This window comes from Malania oleifera, chromosome 1, assembly GCF_029873635.1.
Source record: "Malania oleifera isolate guangnan ecotype guangnan chromosome 1, ASM2987363v1, whole genome shotgun sequence".
Lineage (NCBI taxonomy): Eukaryota > Viridiplantae > Streptophyta > Magnoliopsida > Santalales > Ximeniaceae > Malania > Malania oleifera.
In genome coordinates this window covers 112,385,931-112,406,816 of record NC_080417.1, presented here as the reverse complement: position 1 = coordinate 112,406,816, position 20,886 = coordinate 112,385,931, and the positions used below count along the sequence as shown (strand labels likewise).

At 39.1% G+C, this 20,886-nt stretch overlaps 1 protein-coding gene across 3 annotated transcripts in view; it reads left to right on the top strand.

Moving 5' to 3' along the window:
- LOC131161573 (uncharacterized) overlaps nucleotides 1-6,671 on the top strand; it is a 40,840-nt gene extending 34,169 nt beyond the window's left edge. For 2 of the 3 annotated variants that reach the window (XM_058117418.1, XM_058117426.1), the window contains one exon: nucleotides 5,569-6,671. In XM_058117418.1, coding sequence (XP_057973401.1) covers nucleotides 5,580-6,377 — 798 coding nt within the window. In that variant the 5' untranslated portion in view covers nucleotides 5,569-5,579 and the 3' untranslated portion in view covers nucleotides 6,378-6,671. Of the gene's footprint in view, nucleotides 1-5,565 lie in introns of all 3 variants that reach the window. The other variant, XM_058117435.1, reaches the window with a different exon arrangement.
- Nucleotides 6,672-20,886: the final 14,215 nt, after the last annotated feature.

Here is a 20,886-nt window from a genome sequence, read left to right as displayed (position 1 = left end):
TTATATAGGCAAGACTGCCAGTTATACAAGGAAACTTAAATCTGTACATGTTAACTACACAGAGTGATTATAGGAAGCTATATATGGTAAGCCAGTTGATTTACATAGAGTGATTTTAGGAAACTATACATGGTAAGCTAAATATCCTCTCCTATTTATGAAAGTATATACAGTCTAGATTAATAGCTATTAACAAGGCATAATTTATGGCCTTCTATAGGCATCCCCCCTCAAATTAATGTGGGTTATCCATAAGCATCAATTTGTTTGTAAGACCGTTGCCACGTGAGAGCCTTCATCATAAATGAAGGTTACGACTCGATCAGAATTAGATAGAACTAGAAGAAGAACTGTAGAAGAAGATGAATATCTGTTGAAGAATATGAAGACGACGGCTGGAAGAGTTTGAAGATGAAGGCTAAGATGAAGACGACAACTGTGACGGCTGCAAGAGTCTCGAACAATGGTGAAATTACGACTCGACCAGAATCAGAGTGGCTTCATAGAAACAAGAATCCCGGACATGATTTGGTTATCTTTGGCATCCCAAGTTGCCTTGTCGGCCACAGACCTTTCCGTAGTAGTACCCCCTTTGCTGTTGACATCTATATGTCCCCACGACTCTTTACCCTTGGGAAAGGTCTCCAATTGAAACTCCCAAGCAGCATAATTTTTGCTAGTGAATCTGACACAAACATTATTTGACTTCTCCATAAGTACTGAGGTTGTGACTAAGAAAACTAGGACTCAGATTTCTTAGAGAATGGCTCTGATACCATAACAAAATGGTTCGAATTATCCTCTCTTATGAGAAGGTCTTTCATTATATATGCAAGATTGCCACTTTTTCAAGGAAACTCTGTACATGTTAATTACACAATGTGATCTTAGGAAGCTATATATGGTAAGCCAGCTAATTTATATAGAGTGATTTTAGGAAGCTATACATGGTAAGCTAAATATCCTCTCCTATTTATGAAAGTATATACAACCTAGATTAATAGCTATTAACAAGGCATAATTTATGGCCTTCTATTGACAGATGCTTGAGTGGGAAAAAATATTACTTGTTCAAGCCCATGGAAGTTTGTATTCAAATTTATGATCATTTTGCTTATTAGGTTCAATATTCTGTGGGTAATGGGGAGCGAATTCTCTTTTGGGAAGACCGTTGGGTGGGGGGTAGACCTTTGTCTACTAAATTCCGTCGTCTTGTTCATGTATCAAATCTCCATGATGTCCTATTTCTACTTTTTTGTCTTTTGCAAGGAGGAAGGCATTCTTAGAATTTCCATTTTGGGGGAATCTTAATGAGAGAGAGATCAATGAGCTGGTCCTTTTGACTAAGCTGCTTGATTCTTTTCATAATCATCTGGGGAGTTGCAGAAGGGTCTAGTGCTTAGATCCTTCTGGGGATTTCTCTTGTAAATCCTTTTTCTCTTATTTGACTCTTGACCATAATGCAAATGAATTTTCTTTGTATCCATTGATGTGGAAAGCCAAAGGTCCATTGGAAATAAAATCTTTCATTTGGACTGTGGTACTTAGAAAAATTAATACCAATGATTTGCTTCAGAAAAGAAGACTCAATAAAGCCCTGTCTCTGAATATTTGTGCCCTTTGCTTGAGGTGTGGAAAGACTAGTGCACATTTTTTTCTTCATTGTCCTTATATGTTGGCTATTTGGACTGAATTATTTGTTATATTTGGTGAGAGCTGGGTGTGTCTGTTGACATTGAAGACATTTTGTTCCATCATGTTTAGAGGCTTTGGTGAAGGAAAGAATAGGAAAGCTTTATGGGGATGCTCCATTATGGCTATAATTTGGTGTGTTTAGATGGAAAGGAATGCTAGAATTTTCAAAGAAGTGGCTATTTCTACTAACTTGCATTGGAATAGAGTGACTTATCTTTCATCTTTGTGGGTGTTAGCAAATGGTTTTCTTCGCCACATCTCTTTGGAAGACATGCAATGGGACTGGTTGGTTCTCTTGCATTGATTTTATTTTTTGGGCCTAGAATGGGAAATCTTTATTCTCCCTGTTTTCCTTTTTGTTTTATTATTCTTGTACATTCTGCCCTCTCTAATAAAATATCTTTTTTTTTATCATATAGCCGACCCCACCTAGTGGGACTTAAGGCTTGGTTTTGTTTGTTTGTTTGTTATATATATATATATATATATAGATGTTCATTAAAATTGTATATATTAGTCCAATTAAAGTGAAAGACAATCGCTAGCAGACTAGCAACTATTTTAAATAAAATTTGAACTACTTTATTATTTTTATAAATTATTTTTTAGAATTTTTATTATTTTATTTTTAGTTAAAAAATATTATTTGGCTGGTGTATGTTCATATTTATAGGTATACTATTATCATTTTAAGATGGTTGGGATGCATTATATATATTGTACTCCAGTCCAGAAGTAAACATAAGCTTAGAAGTGGCGTTGTGGTAAGCTACTTGAGTATTTCTTTTATGTTCTGGTTTCAAACTCCTGCATGCACTTTCATCATCATTTTTTTTAAAGCAAGGGCTGGGCTGATCAGCCTTCAGCCCCGGGTCAGATCGGTTCCAGCCAGTTTGAACTGGGTCAGTTCCGGTTTACACAATATCTGGTTCTGTTAGATTGACCGGACTGGCCTGGTGGCCAGTTCCAGTTGAACCTGGTCAGACCAGCTGGTCTGGTCCAGGTTTCCAAATCATGATATCAGCAAAGAATCTGCTGTCAACTGCATCCCCAATAGGATAAGCTCACTCTTGCTCAAGTTAACTTTCAAACCAGAAATTGCCTTGAGGTCAAGAAAGATACACTTTTTTCAGGATTTGAGAAGCCTCAACCTCATAAAAATAATGTTGTTGGGATGAGAAACTTTCATTTCCCTTCTGCTTCTTTCTACACTTAGGCCCTTTGTACTCTTGGCCTCTGGCTTTTTGCTGCAGAAGGCTAGAACTTCATTGCAGTATGAAAAGCAAAGGAGACAAATGGATTCTTTGCCTCAAATCTTTACATATAATTAGAAAAAAACCTGAGGGGTGGCCATGAAAAAGAATGGAGGACGATGTAGTGATACATTGTTCAATCCATTTGCACCTCCCATTTTTAGGACCTAGAGAAGAAAATGCCAGTATTCATAATGAAAAGCTTTCTCCATGTCAAGTTTGCAAGCAACTGTCTATTTTCTGGCTCTAGATTGGGTGTCTGCAACCTCTGGAGCAATAAGGGCAGTATACATGATCTGCCTGCCTTCAACAAAAGCATGCTGGTACTGCCCAATAACTTCCAGAATTGCTTTTCTGGGACTTGAGGCAAGCACTATGGATATGATCATATGAGTTTGTAAACACTTCCCATAAGCTAATAAGAAGGGAAATATTTGATATTAACAGTCCCATCCTTTTAGTAATCGAAGTGGCAAACACTTTCCAATAAGCTAATAGTGGTAATAGGTTTAATGTTTGTTGGATGCCAGTGCAGGCAGTTGTGGAAATGAAAAAGATTTTTTGAAGAAAAGCGGGGAAATTCTGATGAGAGAATTGGAAAAGTTTTGAGAAGAAATGCTGAAGGAAGTATGTGTATTGGGGAATCTCCGAGCGTTCAAAAAGTTGATACAGATGAGATGGATAATGATGGTGATTGCACTAGTAAGCTTCAGCGTGGTGGTGGCTTGCTTCCATATGAATTTTGGGAACAGTAGGAGTATGTTTCTGAATCATCTGATACACTTGGGGATATATTGTTCATGTCAACCATTTCCAATGGAAGGTTTGGGGGGTATTTCTGTCTTTGATGATTGTTAGATTACCACTTTACCAAAAGTTACCTGTTGGGTTGTGCGCCAAACAATAAACGCTGGCAACAAGACTACCCAGGATCTCCTGGCAACCATGGTCTGGAATCATGTTAAATTACCACTTCACCTCAAAGCTTAAGCTGTTAGGTTTTGGGCGAACAATGTATATCAAGCCTCAAGAAGGATGATGGAATGGATAAAGAGCAGCAGTGTAGGGATGGGATTTTGCTTACTCTTGTGAAGGAGATAAATGGAATGACTTAGAAGCTCAATGATTGATGAACAAGATGGGCTTGTGGCTATCTAATCATGGAGGTAATGAAGTTCGTTTGGATGGGAGTAGGGTCGTGCAAAAATTACTGGAAAACCAAAGACCAGACGAAAACCAAACTGTATTCCAAAACGGTTTGGTTTTTCGGTTGCAGTTTTTGGTTTTGTTCTTTCATTTTCTTCACAATGGTTTTTGGTTTCAGTTTTATGAGGAAACCATACCGAAAAAGCAAACTATTTATATTATTTTCTGTTTTCTGGTTTATTTAATTACATAATCATTATATTTGTTTTAATTGCGTTTTCCCATTTTTATCCAATTTCTATTATTCAAATGCTTTCCTTTTTTAGTAAGAAGTAATGATTATAAAAATTTAGTTAATGCCTTAGGACCAATCACATGTGGGCTACAGCCCAGCCATGAGACTATTGCTTAACTTCAAAGGCTCTGCTGCTGGAATGTGGATTACTCCACCTGAATTGTGAACGTGTATTAAAATATTTTTAAAAAACCAATGGATAACCGAGCCAACCAAAGAACAGGCAGTTTGTCATTCTTCTAAACCAACGGTCTTAGGTTCTTTCGATTTTCATTAAAACCGAACCGCACTGAACCGATTTCACCTCTAGATGGGAGTAAAAGAAAGATGATGAAGGGTCAGCAGGTAGTATCAATCTGCAGTATTCTGTGAAGTATGATGAAAAGGATTTATAGTGGGGATCTCTTATCTAGTTTTTAAAATTAGATTCTTGGTTTCTCATTTATTTATTTATTTTTTCTTCTTGAAGATCTTGCCCTCGTGTAGATTGTAATCTCCTTTATTAATACATCTCTTATTATTGGGCAAAAAACATCCTTAGATATCAGCTTAACATGTATCCCCGATTGTTATTTGGGAAAAGTACATCTTGGAAACTCTGATTGTTGTGCTTGTAAACATTAGAACATGGGTATTTATATAATATTTTTATACTTATCCATGTGCCCCTGAAGCCTGGCTCATATGGTAGAATGTTGGGGTGGAGAAAAGGAGATCCAGGATTCAAATCTTACCAATCAAAATATTTTACACATTGCTTCTTCTTCTTGGTTTGGGATGCCACTATCCAAGAATTTTTTTATGGAGAGGATAAAGTAGTTGAGGTAGAATTTAAAGCCTGTGAGTTCAATGGTGCTCAGCCCTATTCAAGTTTTACTTAAGCAGGAAAATTCTTTTTCAAGGAAAATAGATTTCATGCCTAAATGAGAGGTTGTCTGGCTTCCAAATGCAAGTAATACTATATTACTAGGATTCATTTCCTTCTTTTGCCATTATGTTTTATTTGGTGCAAGTGTTGTAATTTGTTTAGTTTTATAGATTTGTCTTTGTTTACTGTTTCTTGGAGTTTGTATATTATTTTACCCACAAGTTGTTTGCGTTATTGATCTTATTTTCCTAAAACTCATTACAAATCTCTTAAAAGTATATATTATTTTTATTGCATAATGTATCAAGCAGGTCTGCAACTAATGGTACGACCAAAGCAAAGACAATTGCTGGCAGTACCTGTGAAGAAAAATAATTCTCCCAGTGGCTTCATTGATTCTTCTAGCTCCAAAGCTGAGGTGGACATACCTGAAGAGGACGGTTGGGTGATTGTTAAGAAGCAGAAAGTTAACATTCTCATTCCACCTCTGCTTGGTGCAAAGCAGTCCAACATGCCAGGCTCGCAGCCAAGTCAGCTACAACTCATGCCTGGAAAGTCAGTCAACAACCCGTCACAATTTCTATCTGAGACATGTCCCCAGATTCATTCAGTTGATGATTGTGACAACTCCGTGTCAGTGGCTCATATAAAGGATATTCAAGTTTCTAGAAAAGATCCACCTGTTCAAGCCACTTCAATGTTAGCAAAGTCATTGAGGCCAGATTTAAGAGTGGAGTCTGAAAATCCGTGTCAAGTTGTTACTTTGAAATCTCATAAAATGCTTGGGACTTCCGGTCGCTCAAAAGTCATCAAGCACCCGAGATACTTACATGGGCCTATCAGGTTCCTTGATGGCAATGCCTCACTAAATCAAAGGATGAGGGCATCAAATCTCGAGAGGAAGCTTCAAAGAGCTGGTGGGTTGAGCCAGTGGCTAGCATCACTAGGATTAGGGCAGTTTGTGAGGATTTTTCATGGGAAAAGTGTTGATAAATTTCAGTTGGTAAATCTGACCATGAAGAAACTGAAGGATATGGGTGCAGATGCAGTAGGACCCCGGAGAAAGTTGATGCATGCTATTGATTGCCTTTGCCAACCATACTGTTTCGAGAACTTCTGAATGTTGCTGTGATTTAGGACAAGTTGGCAAAAAGGAGCTTTGAATTGATCCAGCAGTGGTTTTAACTCTACTTTCAGTTGAAGTTTGGATTGGTCATCAATCCAGTTTGTAAATGAGGTGATCTTTGCTAGAACAATGTAAATTTGAGTTATGTAAAAAGCGCAATATGATGCTTATGGTTTAAGCAGTTGGATGCACTTGCACTTCCAATGACAGATTTGACTCTGAATTAAGTTGCTTATGTTTCTTCTCGGTCATGAAGACCAATAATATGTGGCCTGTGATGTAGCCAAATGGGAGATGGGAGGGTGACTGGATATGCAGGCAACTGCAAATTTGAGTGTTTTTTTGGGAGCTGGGGTCCATAAAAGGAATTCTTTTGCTATGCTGCTGGTTGAGAAAACCACGTCTGTGAATCCTATAGAAATAGGATGTCTTAAATTACATTCTCGATTCCAATTGCTATTTTTTATTTTTGTTTTCTTAATCTATCCACTAGTGCGATTTTTACACCTCGTTTTGGAGTCGGATATAGATTTTACCAAAAAAAAATTAGACATACTTCTTTGGTGCAATGGGTTTCTGGGTGTTCCCAAAGGAATCTCAAAAAGCGCATCACGATGAATCAAAGTAGATGTCAAGAATTCCTAGTTTATATTTCCAAAATTTCTCTACTGCATCTTGGATTTTGGAGCGTTGGTTTTAATTTTGGATTTGCATTGTTTATGTTTAGATTAAATTTGGTATGATTTTGTATTGTATTTTTGTCAAATTCAGACATTCAAATTCATAGTCAAAAATTTAAACTCCCAAGCACAAATTTTATTTTATTTTATTTTTTGTGGGAGAGGGGAAATGAACGCTAATAGGATGGACACTTTTTCAAACTAGGATTATGAGAAATAGTTTAGCTGTTTAGGCATTCGGAAAGGACACTTCCGAAATAGGATTATGAGAAATAGTTTTAGCTGTTTAGGCATTTGAAAATATCATTCCCATATTTCTTCTTTTTTAGGGATGTCGCTACTAATGTTGTGTCGTATAAGCAGTTTGACTGTATAGCAACATACGAGCCACATTTTTTAATGAGGAAAGATTTTTTCACAAATCAAAAGATTAAATTTGAAAAGGAGAAGCCAAGCAGCATTGGGTGTATGCCACAAGTTCACCAAGTTAAGCAAAGTGTCTTGGGCCACACTTTGATGAGGTATTGTCCGCTTTAATTTACTCGCCTCATGAGTTTGTCTTATAAAATGCGTTTCACTTAGTTGGAGTCCAAATCCTCCTTCTAAGCCCAAGAACTCCCTAATACATATTCGATCTCTGAATATGATAGGACGAATTCACTTACATGATAGTGCTCTCAAGATGGCTCTGATACCAAAAATAATAGTTTTGGGTCACTTTCGACAAGGTATTATTTATTTTGACTCACTAATTTTATTGATTTGTTTAATAAAAACTGTCTCAATTAGTTGGTTGCAAATTCAAAATCTTCCTAGTTTATACATGGACGTGGAACTGTGATACAAAGCCAACCAGCTGCATGGATTAGGCAGTCTCTGACCAAATTGCCACATGTGCTGTTGTTTCCGCTTCTTTGCAGTGCTTTTTCTGGACACTTTCACATCACAGTTTCCACTTATTTGGTTACAAACAGAATAGAAAGTTCATTGTATCTAGAGACCCAAGAGATTTCTGGGCTATTTACGTTCATATATGATGGGCTCGAGCTTCCCCTTATTTGGAAATTCATTCTTTGATGCCTATCCTCCAGTCAGAAAATAGCTTCATGATAAAGAGAACCAAAGCCCTTTTGCACTTCTGTTTTGGCCCTTTCGGCCTTGGGGGATGTGCAGTGAACATAGGCTCTTAGGTTTTTGTCCTCTTCTTTTTTTCTTTTCTTGATCGGAAGGGGACATCCCTGGATGAATAGCTTTAGTCGGACTGGTATCTTCATTAAGCTTGAATGGGATATGAATGAAAAAGTCTGGATTTTTCCACAGACGATGGTTATGGGCGAACTGATCATGACTTTCTGCACACAGCTTGAGGAGTTTATTTTGAATGAGCTGGAAATCAGAAGAGGAATGGGAAAGAGAATAGATTTTGTTGATCGGGGTAAAGGCTTTGAATTCTCTTTTGCACCGAATTCCTGTGGGAAAAATCCTTAGGGATTTTAAAAGACAATAAACATCCCATCCTAATAAAACATTTTTTTGAGGAAGTGGACTGCCAATGACATGAGTCCAAATGATGCAATTAGGAAGGAGATTAATTTCAATTTTCCTTTTAGAAATCAAGGTGGTAGTGAAAATTTGATCATTTGTAGCTCTAAAGAATTGAGTATAGGAAGACCAACAATCAGATGGTAGGACTTTTGGATTAACCATGGTCTTATGGGATCCCGTATCAATGAATGCAACAGCAGGTATTGGTTTACCATACTTTCAGGAAGAAGTTGGATTTGGATATGAGGACTTATCTGAGGGCTTTCAGAAGAGAGGACAGGCTGGATATTGAACATTTCTTCTGACTGGGAATCATTTCCTGAATCAGAATTTTCTAAATCGGTAAGGATAAGAATTATTTCTTCAGTCATCTCTTCTTGTTCTGATAAGACAGATTCAGCGTCTGCATCAAGGTCTTCTGTTTGTAACTGTTGGGTGAGTTTTGCAAACTTTGTCCTGTTCATCGGGCATTGTTTGGCATAGTGTCCTTTCTTTTTGCAAATGAAACATCGAGGAGATTTATCATGTCCTCGTTGATCCTTTTTCTTGAAGAATCTGAATTTCTTTCCTTTTCTAGAATTTTTTCTGAACCATTTGTCAAAACCATAATCCTTGAAGTGTTTCTTCTTTTTAGGACTACAGATGCAATTCTTTTCTTTACATTTGATCCGAAGATACAACTTTTTGCACTGGTTAGTGAATTTGTGGCTCTGTTTCATCATCTTCGAGAATAGTTGATAAGTGTCACATATTTTTCAAGAGAGGCTAAAGCAAACTGGTGAACTTCTCCAAGAGAGACGTCTCTAAGAGATCTTTGAAGAGCAGAAAGCTTTCTTTGTAGTTCAGGTTGAATATCTTCAGGAAGAGAATTAACATAAACCTGTTTGAGGTTTTCATCATTCATACCGCCAAGGAGATAATAACGTCTGGACATCCTTTGATAATGAAAATCAAGATCTTTTCTTTTTAACGAACAACATCTCATTTCAAAGTATTCCTGTCTGACTTTATTGACATGAGTATCAGGGTCTCCAATAAATTCACGATAAAGAACACCAAAAGCTTGAGAAGGAGACTGTGATCTAATGAACGTCAGTTGTCTATAATCGCCAAGACTTTGAAACCAATCTCTTAATGTTCCAATGAATCTAGAAACAAATTCAAATAGAACAGTATCAAGATTGTTTCTTGGTTTAGATAGTTGGAGGTCAATCCAAGCACCAAATTCTCCAATTCTATCTCTCCTTTTTGTTGGTGGTAGACCTTCAAATAAAAACCAAGGACCATTATGGGGAACAGGTTGCTTTGGGACTCGGTCAACAGGAGCTGATTTAACTTCAATAGGTTCTTCTACAATGGGAGTTGTAGTATTAGTCTGTTCATTGAATTCCTGGGTCCTGGATGATCCTGGATCAGTTGGGGTTGCCATGAGCATATGTGAGAGATCTGTAATCTCGTCATCTAATGTAGACAAGGCTTCTGACGATGCTTCAGTGGAAACATCACTGTCATTTTCTTCAGAGAATGCTTCAGGGATAGTTGGAATATTGTCAGAAAGCATTGATGGTGGCTAATCTTGGGATGGAAATGGTTGTTTGAACTTTTGGTCAACAAAAGTGGGATTGGAGGATTCTGTTTTGGGCAAGGAACGTTTGAACGGTGGTATGAGAGAATTTTTTCTGAGCATCTCAGCAGTGGATTTGCAATGTTTGGAATAATCTGAGCCATCTGGCTGAACTTCAGTGTTTTGAAAAAAAGGTCTAGAATGAATGTTTATGGTTGATTGGAGGCCCACTAAGTTTGGAGTCTTCTAGATGAGAAGAATCTATTTTCAACTTAAACTTCTCTCCTATATACTAATGCATAGTTTTAAGGATAAAGTAGGTTTTAATATTATGAGATATCTTGTAACACCCTGGTCCCAACTTACGACTCGAGTGTTACTGCAGTGACGTCTGTGTACCTGATATACTTCTCAACAGATATATACACAGCGGAAAACATAAACATCCATCAAACTATTACCAGAGTTCTAACTGCCTGATAGATACATACATTTATTCCAACATCCATATACAATATTGTATGATACTCGACGCATCCTCGAGTTTTACAACATTTTACAAATTCTGAAAACCTATTAACCTACAAAATCGAGCTCGTGGAGATGCTCACTCAAAAACAAATCGCTATCCTGCCCCAGTCCTTGCTAATTTCAACCTTGATAAGGACCTGAAAAAACTGTTTGTATGATAGGGTGAGACACCTCTCAATAAGGGACAATTAAGCTAATAACAATGTGTGGCCAGCATGCTTTAAGTGTTTAACAAAAACATAAACGTATATAATCATCGTTTCCGTAATTGTAAAATACGTAGCCCATTTTCATCATATGAACAACCCCATAGTATATAACAACAATTACATAAATGTACAAATATGTAGGATAAGACGCACCCTCAAACTCTATACCATGCATAAATCCCCACAATCGAAGTTGACCGCCCCTACTGTCTCAATACAGCTTGGGTTCACATAGATCAAAAGTATGGTGCCCTCACTGGCAATGGATCCGTGCCTACACTATCAGTCCCCAGAGTTCCTAAAGCATATTGTGCAATTTAAGCAATTTAAACACTCTTTTGAAATCATTTCACAAAACACATCATTACGTGAAATTCGGCCCATAGGCGTCAAATAAACTTCCTACATTTTCACAACAGTTCTAGTATTTCACAACATCAACACCTGCCACACAATTTTCCACATTCGGAAACAACCCGAAAGTAAATATAAACAGTTAAATCACAGTATGAGTTTTAAACAACGAAAACAACATTTCCAACTGGTGAAAAGGTCTAAAATGACAAGTACAATATTCTAAAAATATAACATTTGAATTTGACCCGTTGGTTTTGAAAATAAAGCTGATTTACCAAACCGAGGCCCCGGAAACCCCAAAACCGCCGTAACTTGATATCTAAGAGTTATTTCAAACATTTCAATCTATTCATATTGTATAAATCATTGTATTAACATAACCCTCTTACTTGTGTGTGAATCGGAGTCTGAAACGACCCGGAACTCAAGCCCTAGCTTTATGAACCTTGAACCTAAACGGTTCAAAACAATGGCACGAAAACCCCAAAACCTAATACTCGAATAATAACACTTCAGTATAATCTCGTATACTACAGATCTACAGGACCAAAATTAAAAATCGACCTTTACCTCGATTTTTAAGGAAAAACTCGAAAATCTCTGAAATGAAATTCTGATATGTAGAACTTGTAGAGATTCCTTCCTTAATCCACGTAGCGACGTCGGATCGTCGATTCCGACAACACACGGCCTGGAAATCAGAGAGAGAGAGAGAGAGAGAGAGAGAGAATGAGAGTTTATAAAGAAAAACCTAACTTAACCTTTAAGTAATCAAATAAATATCTCCTCCAAGATATTTATATATAAATATCTCATTTCAAAATATCTTCTCCAAAATATCTCTTTATTTATTTATTTATTATATATTTTTTAATTGGGGTCTCCTTATAAAATTTCATCCTCAAAATTTGCTAACTGTTCCTATCACATCGTCTGAACTCTAACCGCCGGCTCTAGCCACCCACATAGCAGCCCCATCCCAAATTTATTACCTACCCTCACTTATGACGGAGGAATACCGTGGTTACATACAATAATATCGGAAGTTCACATTACATATACAAACTCTCCCAGAGACAATCCATATACCTTTACCATAAGAAAAAAGGGATACACTCACATATCTACATTACCTGTCTAACTCTGAACATCTCTGAATAGTTGAGGATACTTCTGACGTATCGCGGCCTCTAATTCCAAAGAAGCCTCCTTAACCGCGCGGTTACGCCATAGCACCTTTACCAATGGTATCTCCTTGGTATGCAGCTTCCGTACCTTTTGATCCAAAATCTAAACCGGTACCTCACCATAAGCTAATGCTTCATTGATCTCTAAGGACTCATAACTGATCACGTGCAACGGATCTGACATGTACTTCCTCAGCACCGACATGTGAAATACATCATGCACCCTAGATAAGGTCGGGGGTAAGGCTACCTGATAAGCAACTGGACCTATCCTCTCCAGGATCTCGAACGACCCAACGTACTGAGGACTCAACTTGCCCTTCCTCCTGAACCTCATCACTCCTTTTATAGGAGCAACCCTTAGAAATACCATATCTTTGATATCAAATTTTAGTTCCCGTCGGCGAGTATCGGCATAACTTTTCTGCCTACTCTGAGCTGATATAATCCTTTCTATGATAAGCTCGACCTTTGCAAAGGTCTGCTGAACCAACTCCAGTCCCAAAATCTACTACTCACTTACCTCATCTGAGTACAATGAAGATCGGCAACGACGACCATACAAGGCCTCATATGGTGCCATCTCAATACTGGCCTGGTAGCTGTTGTTATAAGCAAATTCTACGAGCGGTAGATACCGGATCCAATTGTTACTGAAATCCAACACGCATGCCCGTAGCATATCCTCCAAAATTTGAATCGTCCTTTCAGACTGCCCATTCGTCTGCGGGTGAAATGTCATACTAAACGTGATCTGTGACCCCAAGGCATCTTGCAACCCCTTCCAGAACTAAGACGTGAAACGTGGGTCTCGATCTGAAACGATAGACATCGAGACGCCATGGAGCCGTACTACCTCATGTACGTACAACTCTACCAGCCTATTCATAGAATAGCTAACTCTAATTGGAATGAAGTGTAACGCCCCGAACCCTTAAACCTGGTCCGGTGCGTTATACCCGATAAAATCCTGATAATTTATAAATAAATACGCAGCAAAAAACATAACTATGATCCTCAATCATAAAAATACTAGAGTTTACTATATCTATCTAGATTCCATATAAAACCATTTATCCATTTGCATCCATATTTATACATATCTCCAAAAACATAGCCAACAACTTCCAATATTCACAACCCAGAAGACTTAGAACATAAACATAAAACATAAGTATACATATCCCAAAGTATCATCAAAATGTTTATACCCTTTCTCTTTCTATAATCCCAAAAATACTATATCCAACTTGAGCTCTCTAAGCTCGATCTCGTGGCTGTCCTGAAAAAGATAAATTTGTGTTTGGGTAAGACACATCTCAGTAAGGGAAGAAACAATATATATTAAAAATAGCGTGTGACCAACATAAGATTTATAAATAACATATTAATATCATTTGCAAACTATTAACATAAATCCTGAAATCATTTTTTGAACCTGATCATACACATGCAAAATATTTACACACGAGACTACCTGAGGATAGAGGTGATTACCCGCCCATATAAGTAGCACCTCTCTGCTATGATACATTAGGCAACCCAAGGTCACAACTGAAGCATCCCAGGGAACTCACCTTACTCAGTAAGCCCTCAAGTGATAGATTAATATCGTACTTACACAGTTCATACAAAAGTTTACTAGCGAAGGGCCCCAAGAATAGAGAAATCTACCCGCTCATACAAATAGTTTCCTTCTACCCTAGAGTGTTATGTAGCCTACTGCTACATCTGATACTATTAGCGCACTTGCCTTTATTAGTAAGCCCTTGAGCGAAGAGTTTGCCTCGCCCAAACATAACAAGTTCTACTAGCATAATAATTGATAATACCATAATACATTATTCTGTCTGTCGTTATTCTACCATCCATATCTGTTCATGTTCATAACTTTAGCATTTCACTTTACGTAGCCTTTCACATTTTACCACGTTCACATTTCACATTTCATATCCATTTCATTCACATTTCTATTTCATTTCATTCATTTGTACTACACCTCCTTTTAGCTGTACATCAGTTAGTCCACATAGATATGCGTTAGCCTACTAACACAACTCCTTTTAACTGTCATCAATTAGTCTACAAATCCTTTCAGTTGTCATTGTATACATGGTTGCATTATCAAACACAAGCAACATAATCCTTATAACATTTCATTATCAATGCATTTCTTACATAGTTTGCATTTCATACATATAACATATATTTACACTGCATTACTATCCACTCACACCACACAATTTTTCAGTAAAATTCATCCATTACCTATAAAATAAGCCAACCAACATTTAACGTTTATATACTGAAAATATACCTTCATTTCTTACATAATTATCCTGAAAATATTTTCCATTTTCATCAGTTCATTTTCACATATACATAGCTAAATAAGCAACCCTAAACTCAGAAAATATAATTTACATGGTTGGCATTTTATACCCACATGAAAACATACACACACACACACACACACACACACACACACACACATATATATAACATAGTCCATTTTAATTTAATTCATGAAAACCTTATTTAATATATAAAATTTTCCCTTACTTGATTTCTTGAACTATGTCAACAAGAATTTCCAAAAGATGCCTGTGACGCTCACCCGGACCCTGTATTCCAAAAACCCCTAACTTACTCAAATCTTAGAAAAATACCCATTTAATACTTCATAAGCTCCAGATAGCAATATTCGTTAAGAAAACTCCAAAATAATTCACTTACCTTGATTTTGGGATTTTTCCCAAACCTCTCAAATCAACGACTAGCTTCCACAGTTTTGTAGAGAACGATCCTATGAACCTCGTGGGGGTTCCGGATCGTCAAATCGGGTTAAATCCAGCCCGAAATTGAAGAGAGAAGGCCGAGGGTCCATTTTCTAAAGAGAGAGTGAGATTCTAGAAATTTCTCGCTGAAAAATGAAAGCAAGTTTATTTATAGGCAGGGCCTCATCGACAAGACACGTGGACTCGTCGACGATCCCATGAAGAAAACTCGTCGACAAAGCCATGAGCTCGTTGACGAGTTTCAGAAATCTCAAACCCTCTCTGCTAATCCTCGTTGACGAGACATGCATACTCGGCGACGAGGCTCTGAAGATCTCTCGTCGATGAGAAAATCCCGCTCGTTGACGAGCACCTGCTTGTTACCCTTTTACAATTTCTTCTTCTTCTTCTTCTTCTTCTTCTTCGTCTTCTTCTTTTCCTTTCTTCTATTTCCCCATTTCCTTTTATTATCTTTCTTATTATTTTAAATAGTTAAAATTCTCCGGGTTGTTACATAAAGTGTCGTCTTCGTCAACCGATCCACCACCACCCAAATAGCATTTTGTCTGTGCATCACTAAAGGCAACCCCGAAAACAAAATCCATCGAGATGTGTTCCCACTTCCACTTGGGAATGTCAAGTAGCTGTAGTGGTCCTGCTGGTCTCTGATGCTCAGCTTTCACCTGCTGACATGGCAGGCATTGCCCAACAGCCCCGACCACTTCCCTCTTCATATTACTCCACCATAACGATTCTTGTAGATTTCTATACATTTTCGTGCTCCCTGGATGAACAGTATAGAGAGAGCGATGAGCCTCCTACGGAATCATCCTCTTTATCTCTGCGTTGTCTAGTACACACATCCTAGTGTGGAATATGAGAACTCCATCCTCAAAGACATTAAAGTCTAAATGTGGTTCGCTCTGCAGTTTCTCTACAATCTTTACCAACTCCGCGTCGTTCAACTGAGCAGCTTTAATTCGTCCTCGTAAGGTCGGTTGAACCACCAACCTGGCAACGAAGGCTTGGGGATTCCTGTCCACTAGCTCTACCCTCAATCTCTCTAGATCCATCTTGATCTGATGCTGCCCCACAACTGCTGAAACTTACGCCTCCAATGACTTCTAACTCAGCGCATCAGCTACCACATTAGCTTTTCCAGGGTGATAGCTAATGGTATAATCATAGTCTTTGATAAATTCGAGCCACCTGTACTCCCTCATATTCAACTCCTTCTGGGTGAAGAAGTATTTGAGACTCTTATGATCGGTAAAGATCTCGCACTTCTCACCATACAGATAGTGCCGTCAGATCTTTAGAGCAAACACAACTACTGTGAGCTCCAAATCATGCGTAGGGTAATTCTTCTCGTACTCCTTGAGTTGACAAGAAGCATAGGCAACGACTTTACCTTGTTGCATCAAAGCACAACCTAGTCCCTTCAGGGACGCGTCACTGTAGATCACGAAACCACCATCCCCTAATGGAATGGTCAACACAAAAGTCGTGACCAAGCGCCGCTTCAACTCTTGGAAACTTTGCTCGCAGTCTCTAGTCCACGCAAACCTACTACCCTTCTTGGTAAGCTGTGTCAAAGGGCCTGACAGCATAGAAAAGCCCTCGACGAATTGGCGATAATACCCGGCTAGACCTAAGAAACTACAAACCTCATGCACGTTCCTTGGTCTCGCCCAGTCAACTACCACCTCAACTTTACCTGGGTCAACTGAAATCTACTCATTGGACACCACGTGCCCTAGAAATGCAACCTGCTCAAGCTAGAAATCGTATTTCTTGAATTTAGCGAATAGTTCCTTCTCTCTAAGTACCCGAAGGACTACTCTAAGATGAGCATCATGCTCTGTTGGACTCTTCGAATACACCAAGATGTCGTCGATGAACACCACCACGAATTTATCTAGGTGCTCGTGGAACACCTTGTTCATCAAGTCCATGAATATTGTAGGTGCATTCGTCAAACCAAACGGTATAACGAAAAACTCGTAATGGCCATACCGGGTTCAAAAAGCAGTCTTCGATACATCCTATGCTTTCACCTTCATCTGGTGATACTCGGACTGCAGATTGATCTTCGAAAATACCTGAGTGCCCTGTAACTGGTCAAACAAGTCATCAATCCGAGGCAACAGATATCTGTTCTTCACGGTCACCTTATTGATCTCCTGGTAATCGATGCACATCCTTATCGACCCGTCTTTCTTTTTCACAAACAACACAGGCGCACCCTAGGGTGACACGCTTAGCCTGATGAACCCCTTGTCCAAAAGTTCCTGCAACTGCTCCTTTAGCTCTTTCAACTCAACTGAAGCTATCATGTAAGGCGCCTTGGAGATTGGTGTCGTCCTCGGTGCTAACTCAATAGCAAATTCCATTTCCCTGTTTGGAGGCAACTTTGGCAAGTCTTCAGGAAAGACATCGGAGAACTCCCTTATCACCGGGATATCCTCCAACTTCAATCCCTCCTTAAGTGACTCTTTCACACTCGCTAGGTATCCCTGACAACCCTCCAGAAGTAGCTGTCTCGTTTGCATCGCCAAGCGGATCTGTGGTGCAGAACGCACACACGACCCAACAAATAGAAATTTTTTTCTTCGAGAGGCCTAAACACTACTTCCTTCCTACGATAGTCAATGTTCGCAAAACTGGATGCTAGCCAATCCATCCCTAGGATTACATCAAACCCATGCATATCAAACATGATTAGATTAGCAGGAAACCTCTTTTCTTGAATCTCTATCGGGTAATCCCTGATCACTCTACTGCATACCACGACTAACCCTGATGGCGTATCCACACCTAACTCGACCTCTAACGGTTGAGCCTCCACCCCACACCGTTTAACAAATTCTCGAGATATAAAGGAGTGGGTTGCACCCCAAATCAAAAAGAACTATAACATTATATGATAAGCTATAAATGGTACCTGTCACCACATTGCCGACGTTCTCTGCATCACCCGGCGTCATCGAGTACACCCTAGCATGAGCGGTGCCTCCCTGGTGACCACCTCGAGGTTCTTAGTTACCACCCCAGTTTTGAGCCTGTGTTAAAGGGAGAGTCACTGTCGCCCGACAGTCTCGTATTAGATGCCCTGACTCCCTGCACTTGTAGCAGCCTGTGAATCGAGACTTGCATTCGCCCCAATGCTGCTTTTGGCACTTGGGACATATTGGCTTCTCCGAACTCCCCTAGGAAGCCTAAGATCCCGATTGCTGCTGCTGTTGGCCTGAAGGACCACTAGACTTCTTCCAATAACTTTTGTTGGAGTCGGACTGCGAATTCTGGGGAAAATGCCTCTTCTTCTGATTCGCCTCTCTCTCCCCTTCCTGGATGCTAGCTTCATCTGCCATCGCTCTATTGACAAGCTCGTAAAAGCCCTAGACCATCAACGCTGCCACATGCACGCGTATAGCCTGCATTAGGCCCCTCTCAAACATACGAGCCTTCTTCAGCTCATTTGAAACCATGTGAGGCACAAACCGAGATAACTCCATGAACCTAGCCACGTACTGCTACACCAGCATCGATCCCTGAGTCAAGTGGAGGAATTCCTCAGACTTCGCCTCACGGGTGGCGATGGGGAAGTATTGTGCGAAGAATACCTCCCTGAAGCGACTCTAGGTAGTCGACACGTACCCTGGGCACTGCTCCTCAACCAGCCTAGCTGATTGCCACCATCTCTTAGCCTCCTCCTCATGCTTGAGGGTGGCGTATTTAACCTTCCGTTCCTCTGTGCACTCAGACACCTCTAGCAGATCCTCCATCTTTTGTAACTAGTCCTCTATCGTAATCGGGTTTGGCTCTCCCCAAAAATGCCGGCAGATTCGTTTTGGAGAACTGCTAGTACGTGCAGCCTTTATCTGCAACCATTTGATCTTGCTCCTTGGAACCCCTTAAGGGTTCCTTCCTGGCTTGCCTCGCTATGTCGTAGAGTAACACTGAAGTCTTAGTCTCATCCTCACTAGAGGCATCCAGGTGATTATCACCTCTTGCCATAATCCCCTTCCCTCTGGGTTCCATCCTATACACAGGTAAAAGCCAACTTAATCATTCCATATTTAACACAATAAATGCAAATATGGAACAAGAAGATTTAAACAACATGTATTCGAGACACCGACAACCCATACACACGAGACTGTCTAACCTCTCATCTCGACATCGGAGTCAAGTCTCTCAACCTAGAAATGAAACCATCGATGGATTTACAATGGTTTTCCTGAAATTGTCATTCCTAGAAAAGAACAGAAGACTGTCGAAGGAACTCTTGCCTTCGAGCCTCCAGACTAAAACCCAACTAACTCTCTAACTCTATCTCATTATAGCCAATATTCTAGTAATTTACTCACCGACTGTCAAAGTCTGCAGAACCTAGAAAACCTAGGCTCTGATACCACCTGTAACACCCCGGTCCCAACTTACAGCCCGAGTGTTACTGTAGTGAAGTCTGTGTACCTGATATACTTCTCAACAGATATATACGCAGCGAAAAATATAAACATCCATCAAACTATTACTAGAGTTCTAACTGCTTGATAGATACATACAGTTATTCCAACATCCATATACAATACTGTATGATACTCGATGCATCCTCAAGTCTTACAACATTTTACAAGTTCTGAAAACCTATAACATAACCTACAAAATCGAGCTCGTGAAGACGCTCACTAAAAAACAGATCGCTACCCTGCCTCGGTCCTTCTAATCTCAACCTCAATAAGGACCTGAAAAGACAATTTGTATGATAGGGTGAGACACCTTTCAGTAGGGACGATTAAGCTAATAACAGTGTGTGGTCAGCATGCTTTAAATGTTTAATAAAAACATAAACGTATATAATCATCATTTCCGTAATTGTAAAATACGTAGCCTATTTTCATCATATGAACAACCCCATAGTATATAACAACAATTACATAAATGTACATATATGCAGGATAGGACACACCCTCAAACTTTATACCATGTATAAATCCCCACAATCAGGGTTGACCGCCCTACTGCCTCAATACAGCCTGGGTACACAATCAAGAGGCAAACTCACACTAAGACTGCCCCAACCGTCTCAATACAGCTTGGATTCATATAGATCAAAAGTATGGTGCCCTCACTGGCAACGGATTCGTGCCTACACTATCAGTCCCCAGGGTTCCTAAAGCATATCGTGCAATTTAAGAAATTTAAACACTCTTTTGAAATCATTTCACAAAACACATCACTACGTGAAATCTGGCCCGTAACCGTCAAATAAACTTCTTGCATTTTCACAATAGTTCCAGTATTTCACAATATCAACACCTACCACACAGTTTTCCACATTCGAAAACAACCCAAAAGTAAATATAAACAGTTAATATCACAGTACAGGTTTTAAATGACAAAAACAACATTTCCAACCAGTGAAAAGGTCCGAAATGACAAGTACAATATTCTAAAAATATAACATTTGAATTTGACCAATTGGTTTTGAAAATAAAGTCGGTTTATCGAACCGAGGCCCGAAAACCCTAAAATCGCCGTAACTCAATATCTAAGAGTTATTTCAACATTTCAATCGATTGATATTGTATAAATCACTATACTAACATAACCCCCTTACTTGCGTGTGAATCGGAGTCTGAAACGATCC